This window comes from Chrysemys picta, chromosome 15, assembly GCF_011386835.1.
Source record: "Chrysemys picta bellii isolate R12L10 chromosome 15, ASM1138683v2, whole genome shotgun sequence".
Taxonomy (NCBI): Eukaryota; Metazoa; Chordata; order Testudines; family Emydidae; genus Chrysemys; species Chrysemys picta.
Window position 1 is genome coordinate 3,203,392 of NC_088805.1, and position 12,521 is coordinate 3,215,912.

The 12,521-nt window shown below is 51.0% G+C and overlaps 1 protein-coding gene across 2 annotated transcripts; it reads right to left on the bottom strand.

The window, feature by feature from the left end:
* Window positions 1–506: 506 nt before the first annotated feature.
* LOC135975784 (fish-egg lectin-like) lies at window positions 507–12,112 on the bottom strand. Of its 2 annotated transcripts, none has more exons than XM_065568240.1 (4): window positions 11,937–12,112; window positions 6,364–6,603; window positions 4,358–4,697; window positions 507–1,943 (listed from the first exon to the last, which is right to left on the bottom strand). In XM_065568240.1, exons 1-4 carry the CDS (start codon window positions 11,986–11,988, stop codon window positions 1,799–1,801), a joined length of 777 nt encoding a protein of 258 aa, XP_065424312.1. In that variant the 5' UTR covers window positions 11,989–12,112; the 3' UTR covers window positions 507–1,798. The 2 variants fall into 2 exon arrangements, with proteins under 2 accessions (XP_065424312.1, XP_065424313.1); XM_065568241.1 differs by having other exon boundaries at window positions 6,364–6,591; window positions 11,937–12,096.
* Between the last annotated feature and the right edge of the window lie 409 nt (window positions 12,113–12,521).

Sequence of the window (12,521 nt, forward strand, 5' to 3'; positions counted from 1 at the left end):
GTAGAGAGATGGATTTTGGTTCTCACTTGCCCATCTCTCTCTGACTGCGATGGCAAGGTGGGAGCTCTGCCCTCCTGCAGAACACCGCCTGCTCAGTCAGGTGACTCATCAGGATTCCTGACTGTACATGGGGCACATGGCAAGGGAGAGGGGGACCAGTGTGAGGCAGAATGACCAGCTCACCCTTGATCGCCCTTGTCTCCTCTCCCTGGCAGCGTGTGTCAGAAGTGAGGGAAGGAGAAGAACAGATTAGCAGGGCAACATAGACTGCTCGAGTGAGCATTGTGGGGGAGCAGGGGGAAGACTAGCTGAGTGGGAGGGTTGACAGGCCAGAGGAGATAATGATGTCGCACACACCAGGGCTAGTGTGTTGTGGAGCTCAGGCTGTTTCTCTTTCCACAAAACACGCTTGGTTTCTGGACTGCTGAACCCCTAGCACCACAGCACTCCCCCAAACTTCAGTTGTATTGATTCCAGTGAGCACAAAATGACAAGGAGAGCACACGAGATGCTGCAAGACTTTATTGACACAAATACAGCCCCAGGCAGAGGGGAATCCCAGCTGCTCCCCCAACAAGAGTGAGCAAGACAGAAACTTCAAACCTTTCCCAGCTCTTTCCTGCTCAGCCTAGAGAGAGCAGCTCTGGTTCCACAGCCATCCTGTTGGATACATGTGGCCTCTCTTCTTTCTTAGCTGGTGATGCAGATAGTTGGATTTATCAGAATGGAAATGCAGGGGGAGAGGGCTGGATATGCAGAGCCTCTGGCACCGAACTCAGGACAGCGTGTGTGTAATAACTTGGCCCTGGTTCCTTATTATGAACTGATCATGCTGGGACCTTCTGAAGTGGAGAGGCTGAAATCAGGCTAACTGAGGGAGAACCTTGTAACACAGGCAGTTGGTGACGGTGACGTTTGCAGAAAGGCAGAGAAAATTACCTACTTGGGGGGTTACTTAAATTTTGTTTTTCTTTCTAATTCTCTTGGAAGTTCTTCCTATGCCCTAGCTCAGTTTTGTGTGTTGCTAATGCAATGGGCTCTTAGAGTCATAACTATAACGTCCAGAAGGGGGCAATTATGACTGTCTAGTCTGATTGCCTACAGAACACAGGCCACAGATGTCATGCAGTGACGTTTGCATCGCACCCAACAGCATGCAGTTGATACAGAGTATATCAGAGCATTTACACAGACAACCAGTCTTAATTGAAAGACTCCAAGGGATGGAGAATTTACCACATCCCTTGAGGATCTGTTCGTATGGTTGACTTCCCTCATAGCTAAAAACACTGCCCTTTGTTTTCAGCTTGGACCTTGTCTGTTCAGTTTCCAGCCATTGAATTTTATCAGAGGAGAAGTATGTGCATCCGGGGGCGGGGCCAGAGGCAGGGCAGGGGCAGCGAAAGAGCAGGTAATGATGAACATTGTTGGCTCTATTTTGTGGGACTCGATTTTACCCTTGGAACAAAAGCTTCATACCACTGGCTGGAGAAGGAATGTAGAAAACCTGGACAAGGCAGTGGAGCAGGGCTTAATTTGCAATGAAAGAGGTGCTGTGGCTCAAGCAATTTGTTACTTTCAGAACTGACACGGCAAACCCAGAGGTGCCGTTGCTATGAACAGCCAAGCCTGAGGTGCCGGGGCTCTGCACTGCCAAGCCAAGAGGTGCCGGGGCTCAGCTGAGGCTGGTACAAATTAAGCACTGGGGCGTGGGGGGAAGGAAGAGAGAGCGAGAGAGAGCGAGAGAGCTTAAATGGACACTGTTAATCACTGTGAGCTGAGATGGCGGGAGTCTCATTTAGATCCGGCATTTCACAATCTTGTCCTGGTCAGTGATAAGCCACAGCTGGCCCAGGTCATAGGACACATGTTTGCATTTGCAGATGAAACCGGCCATCTGGGTCCAGGAGGTGCCGATGGGGTTGCTTTTAGTGATTCCATCCCTGAAAGGAAGTTGACAGGACTGGTTTTAATACAGGTCTGCTAAGAGAAGGACTCCACCTCTATCCCAGCCTGTGGAGAGCAGCCCAGAGGGTAGCCCCAGCACATGTGTCTCCTTGCTGTCCACTCACAGCCCTGCATTGCAGCACCCATCCTCCTACACGAGTGTCTGGCTAGACCCTATTAAGATGGCAGGATCAGAGCTGAGCAAGCTTCATCTCCCTGCGGTGTGGGCTGAGGGCAGAAGGGCAGGGAACATCCTCTCCAGGGAAACATTCCTGCTTGAAAACTACATGGGGCCTTTCCTCTGTCTTGGCAGGTGACATGGAATGAAAGCCAGTGAGAGAGCGGTCTAGAGAACACCAAGGGAATCCCACAGCACTCCAGGAATATGCAGTTCTCTCCCCTCCCCTGCTCCCACTCCATTCCAGTCTGGGAGTGTCTTCCTCCCCCTGCCTGGGCCGAGCATGGGGGACATTGAGTTCCTGTGCTTGGCTCCACAGGAACTCCTGCTGCCAGGTGGAGCAATTGCAAACTAAACAGTAATAAGTCAACAGGACCAGATGGTATCACCCAACAGTTCTGACACATAGATGAACATAATTTGTTGGGAAAGAGTCAACATGTTTTTTGTAAAGGGAAATCATGCCTCACCAATCTACTAGAATTCTTTGAGGGGGGTCAAAAAGCATGTGGACGGAGGGGATCCAGCAGATATAGAGTACTTAGATTGTCAGAAAGCCTTTGACAAGGTCCCTCAACAAAGGCTCTTAAGCAAAGTAAGCTGTCATGGGATAAGAAGGAAGGTCCTCTCATGGACTGGTAACTGGTTAAAAGATAGGAAACAAATGGTAGGAATAAATACATTTTCAGAATGGAGAGAGGTAAATAGTGGTGTCCCCCAGGGGTCTGTACTGGGACCAATCCCATTCAACATATTCATAAATGATCTGGAAAAAGAGGGAAACAGTGAGGTGGCAAAATTTGCAGATGATACAAAACTACTCAAGATAGTTAAGTCCCAGGCAGAGCTACAAAAGGATCTTTCAGAATTGGGTGACTGGGCAACAAAATGGCAGATGAAATTCAATGATGATAAATGCAAAGTAATGCACATTGGAAAACATAATCTCAACTATACATATAAAATGATGGGGTCTAAATTAGCTGTTACCACTAAAGAAAGAGATCTTGGAGTTATTGTGGATAGTTCTCTGAAAAATCCACTCAATGTGCAGCGGCATCAAAAAAGCAAACAGAATGTTGGGCATCATTAAGAAAGGAATAGATAATAAGACAGAAAATATCATATTGCCTTTATATAAATCTATGGTACGCCCACATCTTGAATACAGTGTGCAGATGTGGTCGCCCCATCTCAAAAAACAATATATTGGAATTGGAAAAGGTTCAGAAAAGGGCAACAAAAATGATTAGGGGTATGGAACAGCTTCTATATGGGGAGAGATTACTAAGACTGGGACTTTTCAGCTTGGAAAAGAGACAATTAAGGGGGGATATGATTGAGGTCTATAAAATCATGACTGGTGTGGAGAAAATAAATAAGTGTTATTTACTCCTTCTCATAAGACAAGAACTAGAGGTCAAAAAATGAAATGAAGAGGCAGCAGGTTTAAAACAAACAAAAGGAAGTGTTTCTTCACACAATGCACAGTCAACCTGTGGAACTCTTTGCCAGAGGATGTTGTGAAGGCCAAGACGACTATAAGAGGGTTAAAAAAAGAACTAGATAAATTCATGGAGGATAGGTCCATCAATGGCTATTAGCGAGGCTGGGCAGGGATGGTGTCCCTAGCCTCTGTTTGCCAGAAGCTGGGAAGAGGTGACAAGGGGATGGATCACTTGATGATTATCTGTTCTGTTCATTCCCTCTGGGGCACCTGGCATTGGCCACAGTTGGAAGACAGGACACTGGACTAGATGGATCTTTGGTCTGAGCCAGTATGGCCGTTCTTATGTTCTCAACCCTAGGCTGGAGGATGCTCCGTCACTGTGTGGAGATGGCACATGCGCAGTTTGGGTGCGCAGAGGCGCTGTGACGGGAATGAGCAGGACTATCTGTGCTACCTATAATATGCAGAGCTCAGGCTTCCAAGAGTTCCCCAAGACAGCAGAACCTCTGCAGTGTGCCTCACTCCCTTTTTTGGTTCCCTGCTAGTTAGCAGTGGAGTCCTCTCAATTAGGCAACAGTGGGTGCCGCATTGTGAGGTCATTGGGATGCTGGAGAGCCCTGGAATCAGCTCATTAGGGAATCAGTGAACATTAGGCACCAGAGTTGGCTTGTTCCACAGCATCAGGCAACATCCTGTTCTCTCTGTGCTCTTAGTGACGGGTATGAATGGCCCTGATCCCTCATGGGAGAAATCCTCCCTCCTGTCTTCTCCTTTTACTGTACCTGCGATATACTTGTCCTGCACTGTTCACGCCGTAGACAGAGCCGTCGGTCCCGACCTCAATCATGGACAGCTTGCCTGGAATCTGTTCCCACCTGGATCCTTCACAAGAATCCGGGGTGACATCAAACCGGAAATAGATATCATCAGCTGAGTTAACTCCCCAGCAGCCCCACAAACCACAGCTGTAGTACTTCAGCTTTCCTGCAATATTGACCCAGGGCAAGCCAGAGGCACCGTTCGCAGAGACCGCTGCTGGACGAGACAGACAGAAGATGTCATCATACATGTTGACACCAGCGACAAACATGTCTCCACCCGCGTCAATTTGCTTGAGCAGCCCTAAAAACAAACAAGGGAAAAACAATGTTCAGAGGAAAGAGCAGGGCTGGAGCAGCATGGAGAAAATAAGGAAGTAAACCACCTATTGAGAACTCAGCCAGAAATATAACTAGACACCAGGGGTGAGAGGAGAGAGAGAAATCCGTCAGAGACGTGGGGTCTAGTGTTTGGAGCAGTGGCCTGAGATCAGGATTCCTGGGTTTGGTTGCCAGTCCTCTCCCAACTTGATTAATGGCCCTTGGAAAGCCACTTAGGGCAACAAGGGCCTGATTATAAGAGGTACTGAGCACGGAGAGCTCCCATTGACACCAGTGGGAGTCGTCAGTGCTTAGCACCCCTGGAAATCAGGATGTCTTAGTTAGGTGTTAAGTATCAGGGGGTAGCCGTGTTAGTCTGTATATACAAAAACAACAAGGAGTCTGGTGGCACCTTAAAGACTAACAGATTTATTTGGGCATAAGCTTTCGTGAGTTAAAACCTCACTTCTTCGGATGCAGAGTCTCTATGCATCCGAAGAAGTGAGGTTTTAACTCACGAAAGCTTATGCACAAATAAATCGGTTAGTCTTTAAGGTGCCACCAGACTCCTTGTTGTTTTTGTAGTTAGGTGTTAACATTTGTGCACTCAGGTTTGGAAACATGGAGGTTAATCTCTCAGTGCCTGGAATATGGGGCCAATAAATGTTCCCACCTCACAGGGGGCTTGTGAGTGTCAGGGCGTGTGTACACACTGCATTGTACCAGTTTAAATGTCCCTAATTTAATTCAACTGCTGCCAAAGCCTGTGAGGACATTTAGTTTGCTTTAAGAGTATCTGATTTCATTTCCCTTAAGTCGATTAGGCCTTGTCTACACAAGAAGGTTGCACTGCTTTAACCAATGGTGTGAAGCCAGTGTAAACCCCTGTAGTACAAAGCCTCTACTGTGGGCTCAGTTATCTATATAAAAAGATTTCAGGATTGTCACCTCTCAATGTGTCACTCTGAAGCCTAGAACGTCTAGACTGCCCAGATTACGTGGTCCAACTGCCACACTTCTTTGATAGCCTGGGCTTTCAGCTACTAGCACCGGTCTGAAGGTGCTTATACCCAGAGGATATGCTGGTAAAAGGCACCTTTATATGGATATAACCCAAGTGTAGAAAGTTGTATGGATGTAGCTATTTTGGTAGAAAATCACACTCCTATCCAACATAGTCAGACTGGTGTACAAGCCATGTGCAGACAGGCCTGTGTGAATATTCTGATTTCAGTTTAAGGACTGGACTACGCGTGTTTTTGTACTGCTTTGTATCAGTCTGGAAACGCATAGAATGAAAGCAATGCCACCCCCCACAATTGGACCAGTAACAAGGGGCTCACACCAGCATCGCTTATTTCCCTACATTTCCCAAAATAATATGTACGGACATAAGCACCTTCATACCTATCCAACTGCATCTACATTCGGGGGTTGCACCAATTCAACTAGATCAGCTTCCCTATAGAGTTCATGGTACAAAACCGGTACCAATGTAACTATACAGGCAAACTGTAGTCAGACCCTAAGAGTGGCCCATCTGGTGGGAATTGTGACAACCGCCTGGGGTCGGAGTTTGGAACTGGGCACAGGATCCTAACAGAGGCTAATTTTGTCGTCCCTGCGACATATCAAAGCTCATACGTTACCTGTGACCTGTTGCCAGCTTCCTCCCACCAGCTTGTAGATGTTGTTGTTGTTGTTCACACCCCAGACTCCGGCAGGACCAACCGTGACGTGTTTCAAGTAGCCCGGCAGCTGGGCCCAGCTGTCTCCGTACAGCGTGTAAATATTGCCTGCGCTGTTCACTCCAAACACCTGCCCATTACTGGCATCAATCTGCTTTAATGACCCCGGTATCTCAGTGCAGTCCAGAGCTGAAAAGCAGACTGAGAATGTTCATGCACGTGGACTTGTTAGCAAGCAGGAGAAATAGCCACAAAAGAGAGAGAGCTTGGGGTCTGGGTGCCTGACAAGGCCGGCTCTAGGTTTTTTGTCGTCCCAAGCAAAAAAATTTTTGGCTGCCCCCCACCCCAGCCCTGGGCTCCCCTTGACCTCCCCTGCCACCCCAGCCCTGGACTGTCCCCCCCACCCGCACCCCTGCCGCCCCAGCGCTGGGCTCTCCCCCCACCTCACCTGCACCCCCTGCTGCCCCAGCCCTGGGCTCTCCCTCCCACCAAACCTCCCCCACCCGCACCCCCTGCTGCCCCAACCCTGGGTTCTCCTCCCCACCCCAACTGCACTCCCTGCTGCCCCAGCGCTGGGCTTCCCCCCACCAATGCTGACTCCGCCTGCTCCCCCCTCGCCTCCAGCTGGTCCAGCGCTGGCGGAGTCGGGGTAAGCAGCGGGGCTCCTGGGCCGCACCTCAGTCCAAGGTCCCTCCAGCCGGGGCTCCCACCTCCAGGACCGGCCGGGACCCGGGAGGGCAGAGCCGGGGGACTGCCCCGGCAGGGGGCTGAGGAGCCGGGGCAGGGCAGCCCTAGAGGGAGCGGAGCCCCAAAGAGCGGGACGCGGGCCCTGCAAGGCAGCACCCCGCCCTCTATGGCCCCGCTGCTGCTGCTGCTCTTGGCTGTCCTGCCGCAGTCCCTGGACAGCTCGGGCCGCTTCGCCCAGCCGCAGCTGCGGCACTGGGGGCGGCCGCCCTGCGGCACCTGCAGGCGGCTCCATACGCCTCACGGGGCGGCCCCCAGCCCGACTGTCCCTCGCTCGGAGCCCGCCCAGCCATAAGGTGCGGGCGCTGCTCCCCGACGCTAACCGCTGCTGCTGCCAGGGCCGGCTCTAGGCTTTCGCCGCCCCAAGCAAAAAAAAATGGGTGGCTGGAATGCCGCCCCTGAAAATGTGCCGCCCCAAGCACCTGCTTGGTTTGCTGGTCCCTGGAGCCTGCCCTGGTGGCTGAGGATGTAGAATCACAGACTATCGGGGTTGGAAGGGACCTCAGGAGATCATCTAGTCCAACCCCCTGCTCAAAGCAGGACCAACCCCAACTAAATCATCCCAGCCAGGGCTTTGTCAAGCCGGGCCTTAAAAACCTCTAAGGAAGGAGATTCCACCACCTCCCCAGGTAACCCATTCCAGTGCTTCACCACCCTCCTAGTGAAAAACTATTTCCTAATATCCAACCTAAACCTCCCCCACTGCAACTTGAGACCATTACTCCTTGTTCTGTCATCTGCCCCCACTGAGAACAGCCGAGCTCCATCCTCTTTGGAACCCCCCTTCAGGTAGTTGAAAGCAGCTATCAAATCCCCCCTCATTCTTCTCTTCTGGAGACTAAACAATCCCAGTTCCCTCAGCCTCTCCTCATAAGTCAGGTGCTCCAGACCCCTAATCATTTTTCAGAGGAGTAGCCGTGTTAGTCTGAATCTGTAAAAAGCAACAGAGGGTCCTGTGGCACCTTTAAGACTAACAGAAGTATTGGGAGCATAAGCTTTCATGGGTAAGAACCTCACTTCTTCAGATGCAAGATGCTCTGTAGAAGTGAGGTTCTTACCCACGAAAGCTTATGCTCCCAATACTTCTGTTAGTCTTAAAGGTGCCACAGGACCCTCTGTTGCTAATCATTTTTGTTACCCTCCGCTGGACTCTTTCTAATTCTTCCACATCCTTCTTGTAGTGTGGGGCCCAAAACTGGACACAGTATTCCAGATGAGTCCTCACCAATGTCAAATAGAGGGGAATGATCATGTCCCTCGATTTGCTGGCAATGCCCCTACTTATACAGCCCAAAATGCCATTAGCCTTCTTGGCAACAAGGGCACACTGTCGACTCATATCCAGCTTCTCGTCCACTGTAACCCCTAGGTCCTTTTCTGCAGAACTGCTACCTAGCCATTCGGTCCCTAGTCTGTAACAGTGCATAGGATTCTTCCGTCCTAAGTGCAGGACTCTGCACTTGTCCTTGTTGAACCTCATCAGGTTTCTTTTGGCTCAATCCTCTAATTTGTCTAGGTCCCTCTGTATCCTATCCCTACCCTCCAGCGTATCTACCACTCCTCCCAGTTTAGTGTCATCTGCAAACTTGCTCAGAGTGCAGTCCACGCCATCCTTCAGGTCATTAATGTAGAGACCTTTGCTTACATGTCCCTCACTGGTCTGAATCCAGAATAGGAGGGTGGTGGCCCAATGTTCTTACCACCTAATATCTGCTTGGAGGCCCATGTGAAATGAGTTTGGGGGTCCTGTTCTAGTTCCCAAAGTATTAGAATCACAGCTGGTGCTAACTAGCTCCCTGTTGCCATCCGCAACAGAAAGGCCAAGGATTATATCGACCACAGAGACGGAGCTCCAGTCTCACCACTACAGGTGGTCCCTCCTGATCAGAGCTGAGCCACATTATGGGGGAAGCTTCCCCTGCCCTTGCACCTGCCCCTGCCCAGACAGCACTGGGGATTAACAGAGGGCTTATGGCTCCAGAGCTGGGGATCTTTCACCAGAGCTGACGTCACATAAACAAATGCTCAGGGTTCAAGATGGAAAAGGCCCTCCTGCTTCTGTTGGGATTTCTATTCTGTTCCTACGGGACATATCCCCTAGAGAGAACAGTCCAAAGAGCCACCCAGGAAGTTGTGTAGGTCAGTTATGGGGTCACAAGAGCAGATCTCTCTGGGGGTATTTGAGATAGCCTGAGAGCTTTTTCCATAACACCTTTGTTTGGACGTGAGGGGGGCTCTTCCATTCTGCTCCATATGGACACCGCATGTGTTGCTCAGGAAGGTCTCAAACTGTACCCATCAAGAAGCTGCCTGAAGTTTAAACGTTCACAGCAGCTGCAGGCAGACCCAGTTTCATAGATTCATAGATTGCAAGGCCAGAAGGAACCATTGTGATCATCTCGTCTGACCTCCTGTATCACACAAGCCAAAGAACTGCCCCAAAATAATCCCTAGAGCAGAGCTTTTAGAATAATATCCAGTCTTGATTTGAAAATTGTCAGTGATGGAGAATCCACCACGACCCCGGGTAAATTGTTCCAATGGTTAATTACTGTCCCTGTTAATTCTCCTAGATTGAAGAGTCCATTATCCAATGTTTGTTCCCATGTAGGTATTAATCAAGTCACCCCTTAACCTTCTTTTGGTGAGCTAAATAGATTGCCAGTCCCTGTGAACCGGTGCAGGGGGATCCAGTCCCTGTGAGCCGGTGCAGGGGGATGCTGCCTTGGCAGGGTGGGAGGGGTCTGAGAGTTGGGTAACTCACTGTGCACTTTTTGCCCCACAGGGAAGGAGTCCATTTCTGTGGGGGTCCCTGGTGAAGGAGCTAGGGGCCATCAGCACGCACTGGTGCTTCTCCTGCTGGTAATGTGTCCGCTCTGCCCTGGAGCTGCACTAAAGGGCCGTCAGTGGGTGCACTGTCCCCAGGGTGTGCTGTCCCAGGGGCCGGCCGGGTGGCTCAGACCTAGCTCCAGCCCCTTGGGGGGCACTGAAGCAGGGGAGGGACAATGGTGCCTTGTCTATGGACGGCTGTGGATCTGCTGGATTCTGATTGGCTTAGAGAGCAGGTTGCTGGTGCCTTTCAGCCAACCAGGGCTAGCACTAGGATCATCACCATCTCGCTCCTTCCCACAGCCCCGGGACAGCAAGGCTGGGCTCAGCGAGGGCCAGGGAGCAGGCCTGGGGGTGCCTGCATGGGGCGGAGGTGCTGCAGTGCCCACAGGACCTGGCAGCTGGTGGTGTCTGGGCAGCAGGACAGAGGAGCCCATGGCTTTGTCTCCCTTCACCCCGACCTCTCCACTGGCAGGCTGGGCAGCACCGTGCTCTGTCCCCATGGGCCCGGCCTCCTGCCCCACCCTGTGTGTCGTGGCTTCTGTCAGCCCCAGAGCGTGAGACCGTTGGGCAGGGGGAGCCCAAAGGGCTCACGCTCTGGGGTACTGTGCGCAGTTCTGATCTCCCATGTTTAAGAAAGATGAATTCAAATAGGAACAGGTGCAGAGAAGGGCTACTAGGATGATCCGAGGAATGGAAAACCTGTCTTATGAGAGGGGACTCAAAGAGCTCGGCTTGTTTAGTCTAACCAAAGGAAGGATGGTACGACAGGACTGCCTATAATGGTGAATGGCGCATTGGCGATTGCCTGGAGCAAAAATCCCCAACGACTGCAGACGGAACACTAGATGGGGACGGCTCTGAGTTACTACAGAGAATTCTTTCCCCAGTATCTTCCTGGTGGATCTTGCCCACATGCTCAGGGTCTAACTGATCACCATATTAGTGGTCGGGAAGGAATTTCCCCCCAGGTCAGATTGACTGAGACCCTGGTGGATTTTCGCTTCCTCTTCAGCATAGGTCATGGGTCACGTGCAGGTTTAAACTAGTGTAAATGGTGAATTCTCTGTAACTTGAAGTCTTTAAACCATAATTTGAGGACTTCAGTGACTCAGCCAGAGCTCAGGGGTCTAGTACAGGAGTGGGTGGGGGAGGTTCTGTGGCCTGCGATGTGCAGGGGTCAGACTAGATGATCACGATGGTCCCTTCTGACTTCAGTAAGCGTCTCTGAGTAAGAAGCTACATTACAATTTGAAACCCAACCAGTGTCCCATAAGTGACTTGACACAAGATGTCAGAACATCTAGTGTCAAGTCACTTATGGTCTTAGAGTTGAGTGGGTTGAATATTTATTTAATTTTCTTTCTAGGTATAGGAATTAGATACAATGCTCCTGTCAGAGATTTCTAAGTTATCTGGAAAAAAAAGGAGAGTTTTCAGTTGCCTAAGTAGCCCCTGGAATCATGGTTAAAGTCATCCCCTCCCACCCACCCCCCAAATCTAAAATGATGCCCCTGTGAGCCGGCACAGAATTTGTCCCTCCCCCTGCCCCCATGCATGGCCCTGTTGGCTTGACTGGAGCCGCCCCCCCAAATACAGAAGTCAAACTACACGGATGGGCTGAGCCTGGGGGCAGGGCTGGGAAGGTGGGAGCAGGGAGCGGGGCTCAGTCAGGGCACAGAGCTCCTGCAGAATGGATGGGTAACAGACAACTCAGTGAGACCCTTTCAAAACCCAAATGATCAGTGTTTGTGTTACTGTCATTGGTGCAGACTGCAGGGGCCAGAACGTGCGAGGTGCAGGCCACATGCAGAGGAAAATCTGGTCCCCAACCCACGAGCATCTGCCTGAAAACAATCCCCCAAAATGTGGCAGTGAATCCAAACTCAGCCCTGCAGTGGGGCTGAGAGACCCACACAGCCGTCTGCAAACCCTTCGACAGAATCCCTCTTCCCACGTACCTGAGCTCCCTGCAAGCAGGGGCAGCAGCAGCAGGAACTCCCAGAACATCATCTTCTCGGCACAACGTCGACAATGCGAGCTCTCCCAGTGTCTGCGCTGGGGCAGTCCAGGGGCTTTTATAGCTCAAGCACAGCTGCAGACTGAGCAACCTTCCCTCCCCGGGTGCCCCACCCCATCCTCAATGAGGAAATAGGGAAATTCTCACGGGGTAACAGCACATCCTGGAGCAAAGACTGTTGAGCAACATTATGGGTTTCCTCATAGCATCTGTGACACTGGATCCCTTGTATGCCAGCCAGCCCAGCAAGTATTGTGTTTGTTAGGTTAGCACTTAGCTGGCCTCCGGGTAATGGTGTCCCTAGCCTCTGTTTGTCAGAGGGTGGAGGTGGATGGCAGGAGAGAGATCATTGATCATTACCTGTTAGTTCACTCCTTCTGGGACACCTGGCATTGGTCACTGTCGGCAGACAGGATACTGGACAGGGTGGATCTTTGGTCTGACCCAGTATGGCCATTCTTATGGAATGGAAGGGATTAAGGGTTAAGTGTTTCCCCCGGCCACACCCGTTGGGATTGCTGTGGTT

Excerpts from the sequence above, each read along its gene's own strand:
- LOC135975784 (XM_065568240.1), bottom strand. The coding sequence starts at position 11,988 with ATGATGTTCTGGGAGTTCCTGCTGCTGCTGCCCCTGCTTGCAGGGAGC. Across the intron at positions 4,698-6,363 it reads AAGCTGGCAACAGGTCACAG|GGCTGCTCAAGCAAATTGAC; the intron begins GTAACGTATGAG and ends GTTTGTTTTTAG. Across the intron at positions 1,944-4,357 it reads GCAGGACAAGTATATCGCAG|GGATGGAATCACTAAAAGCA; the intron begins GTACAGTAAAAG and ends ACTTCCTTTCAG.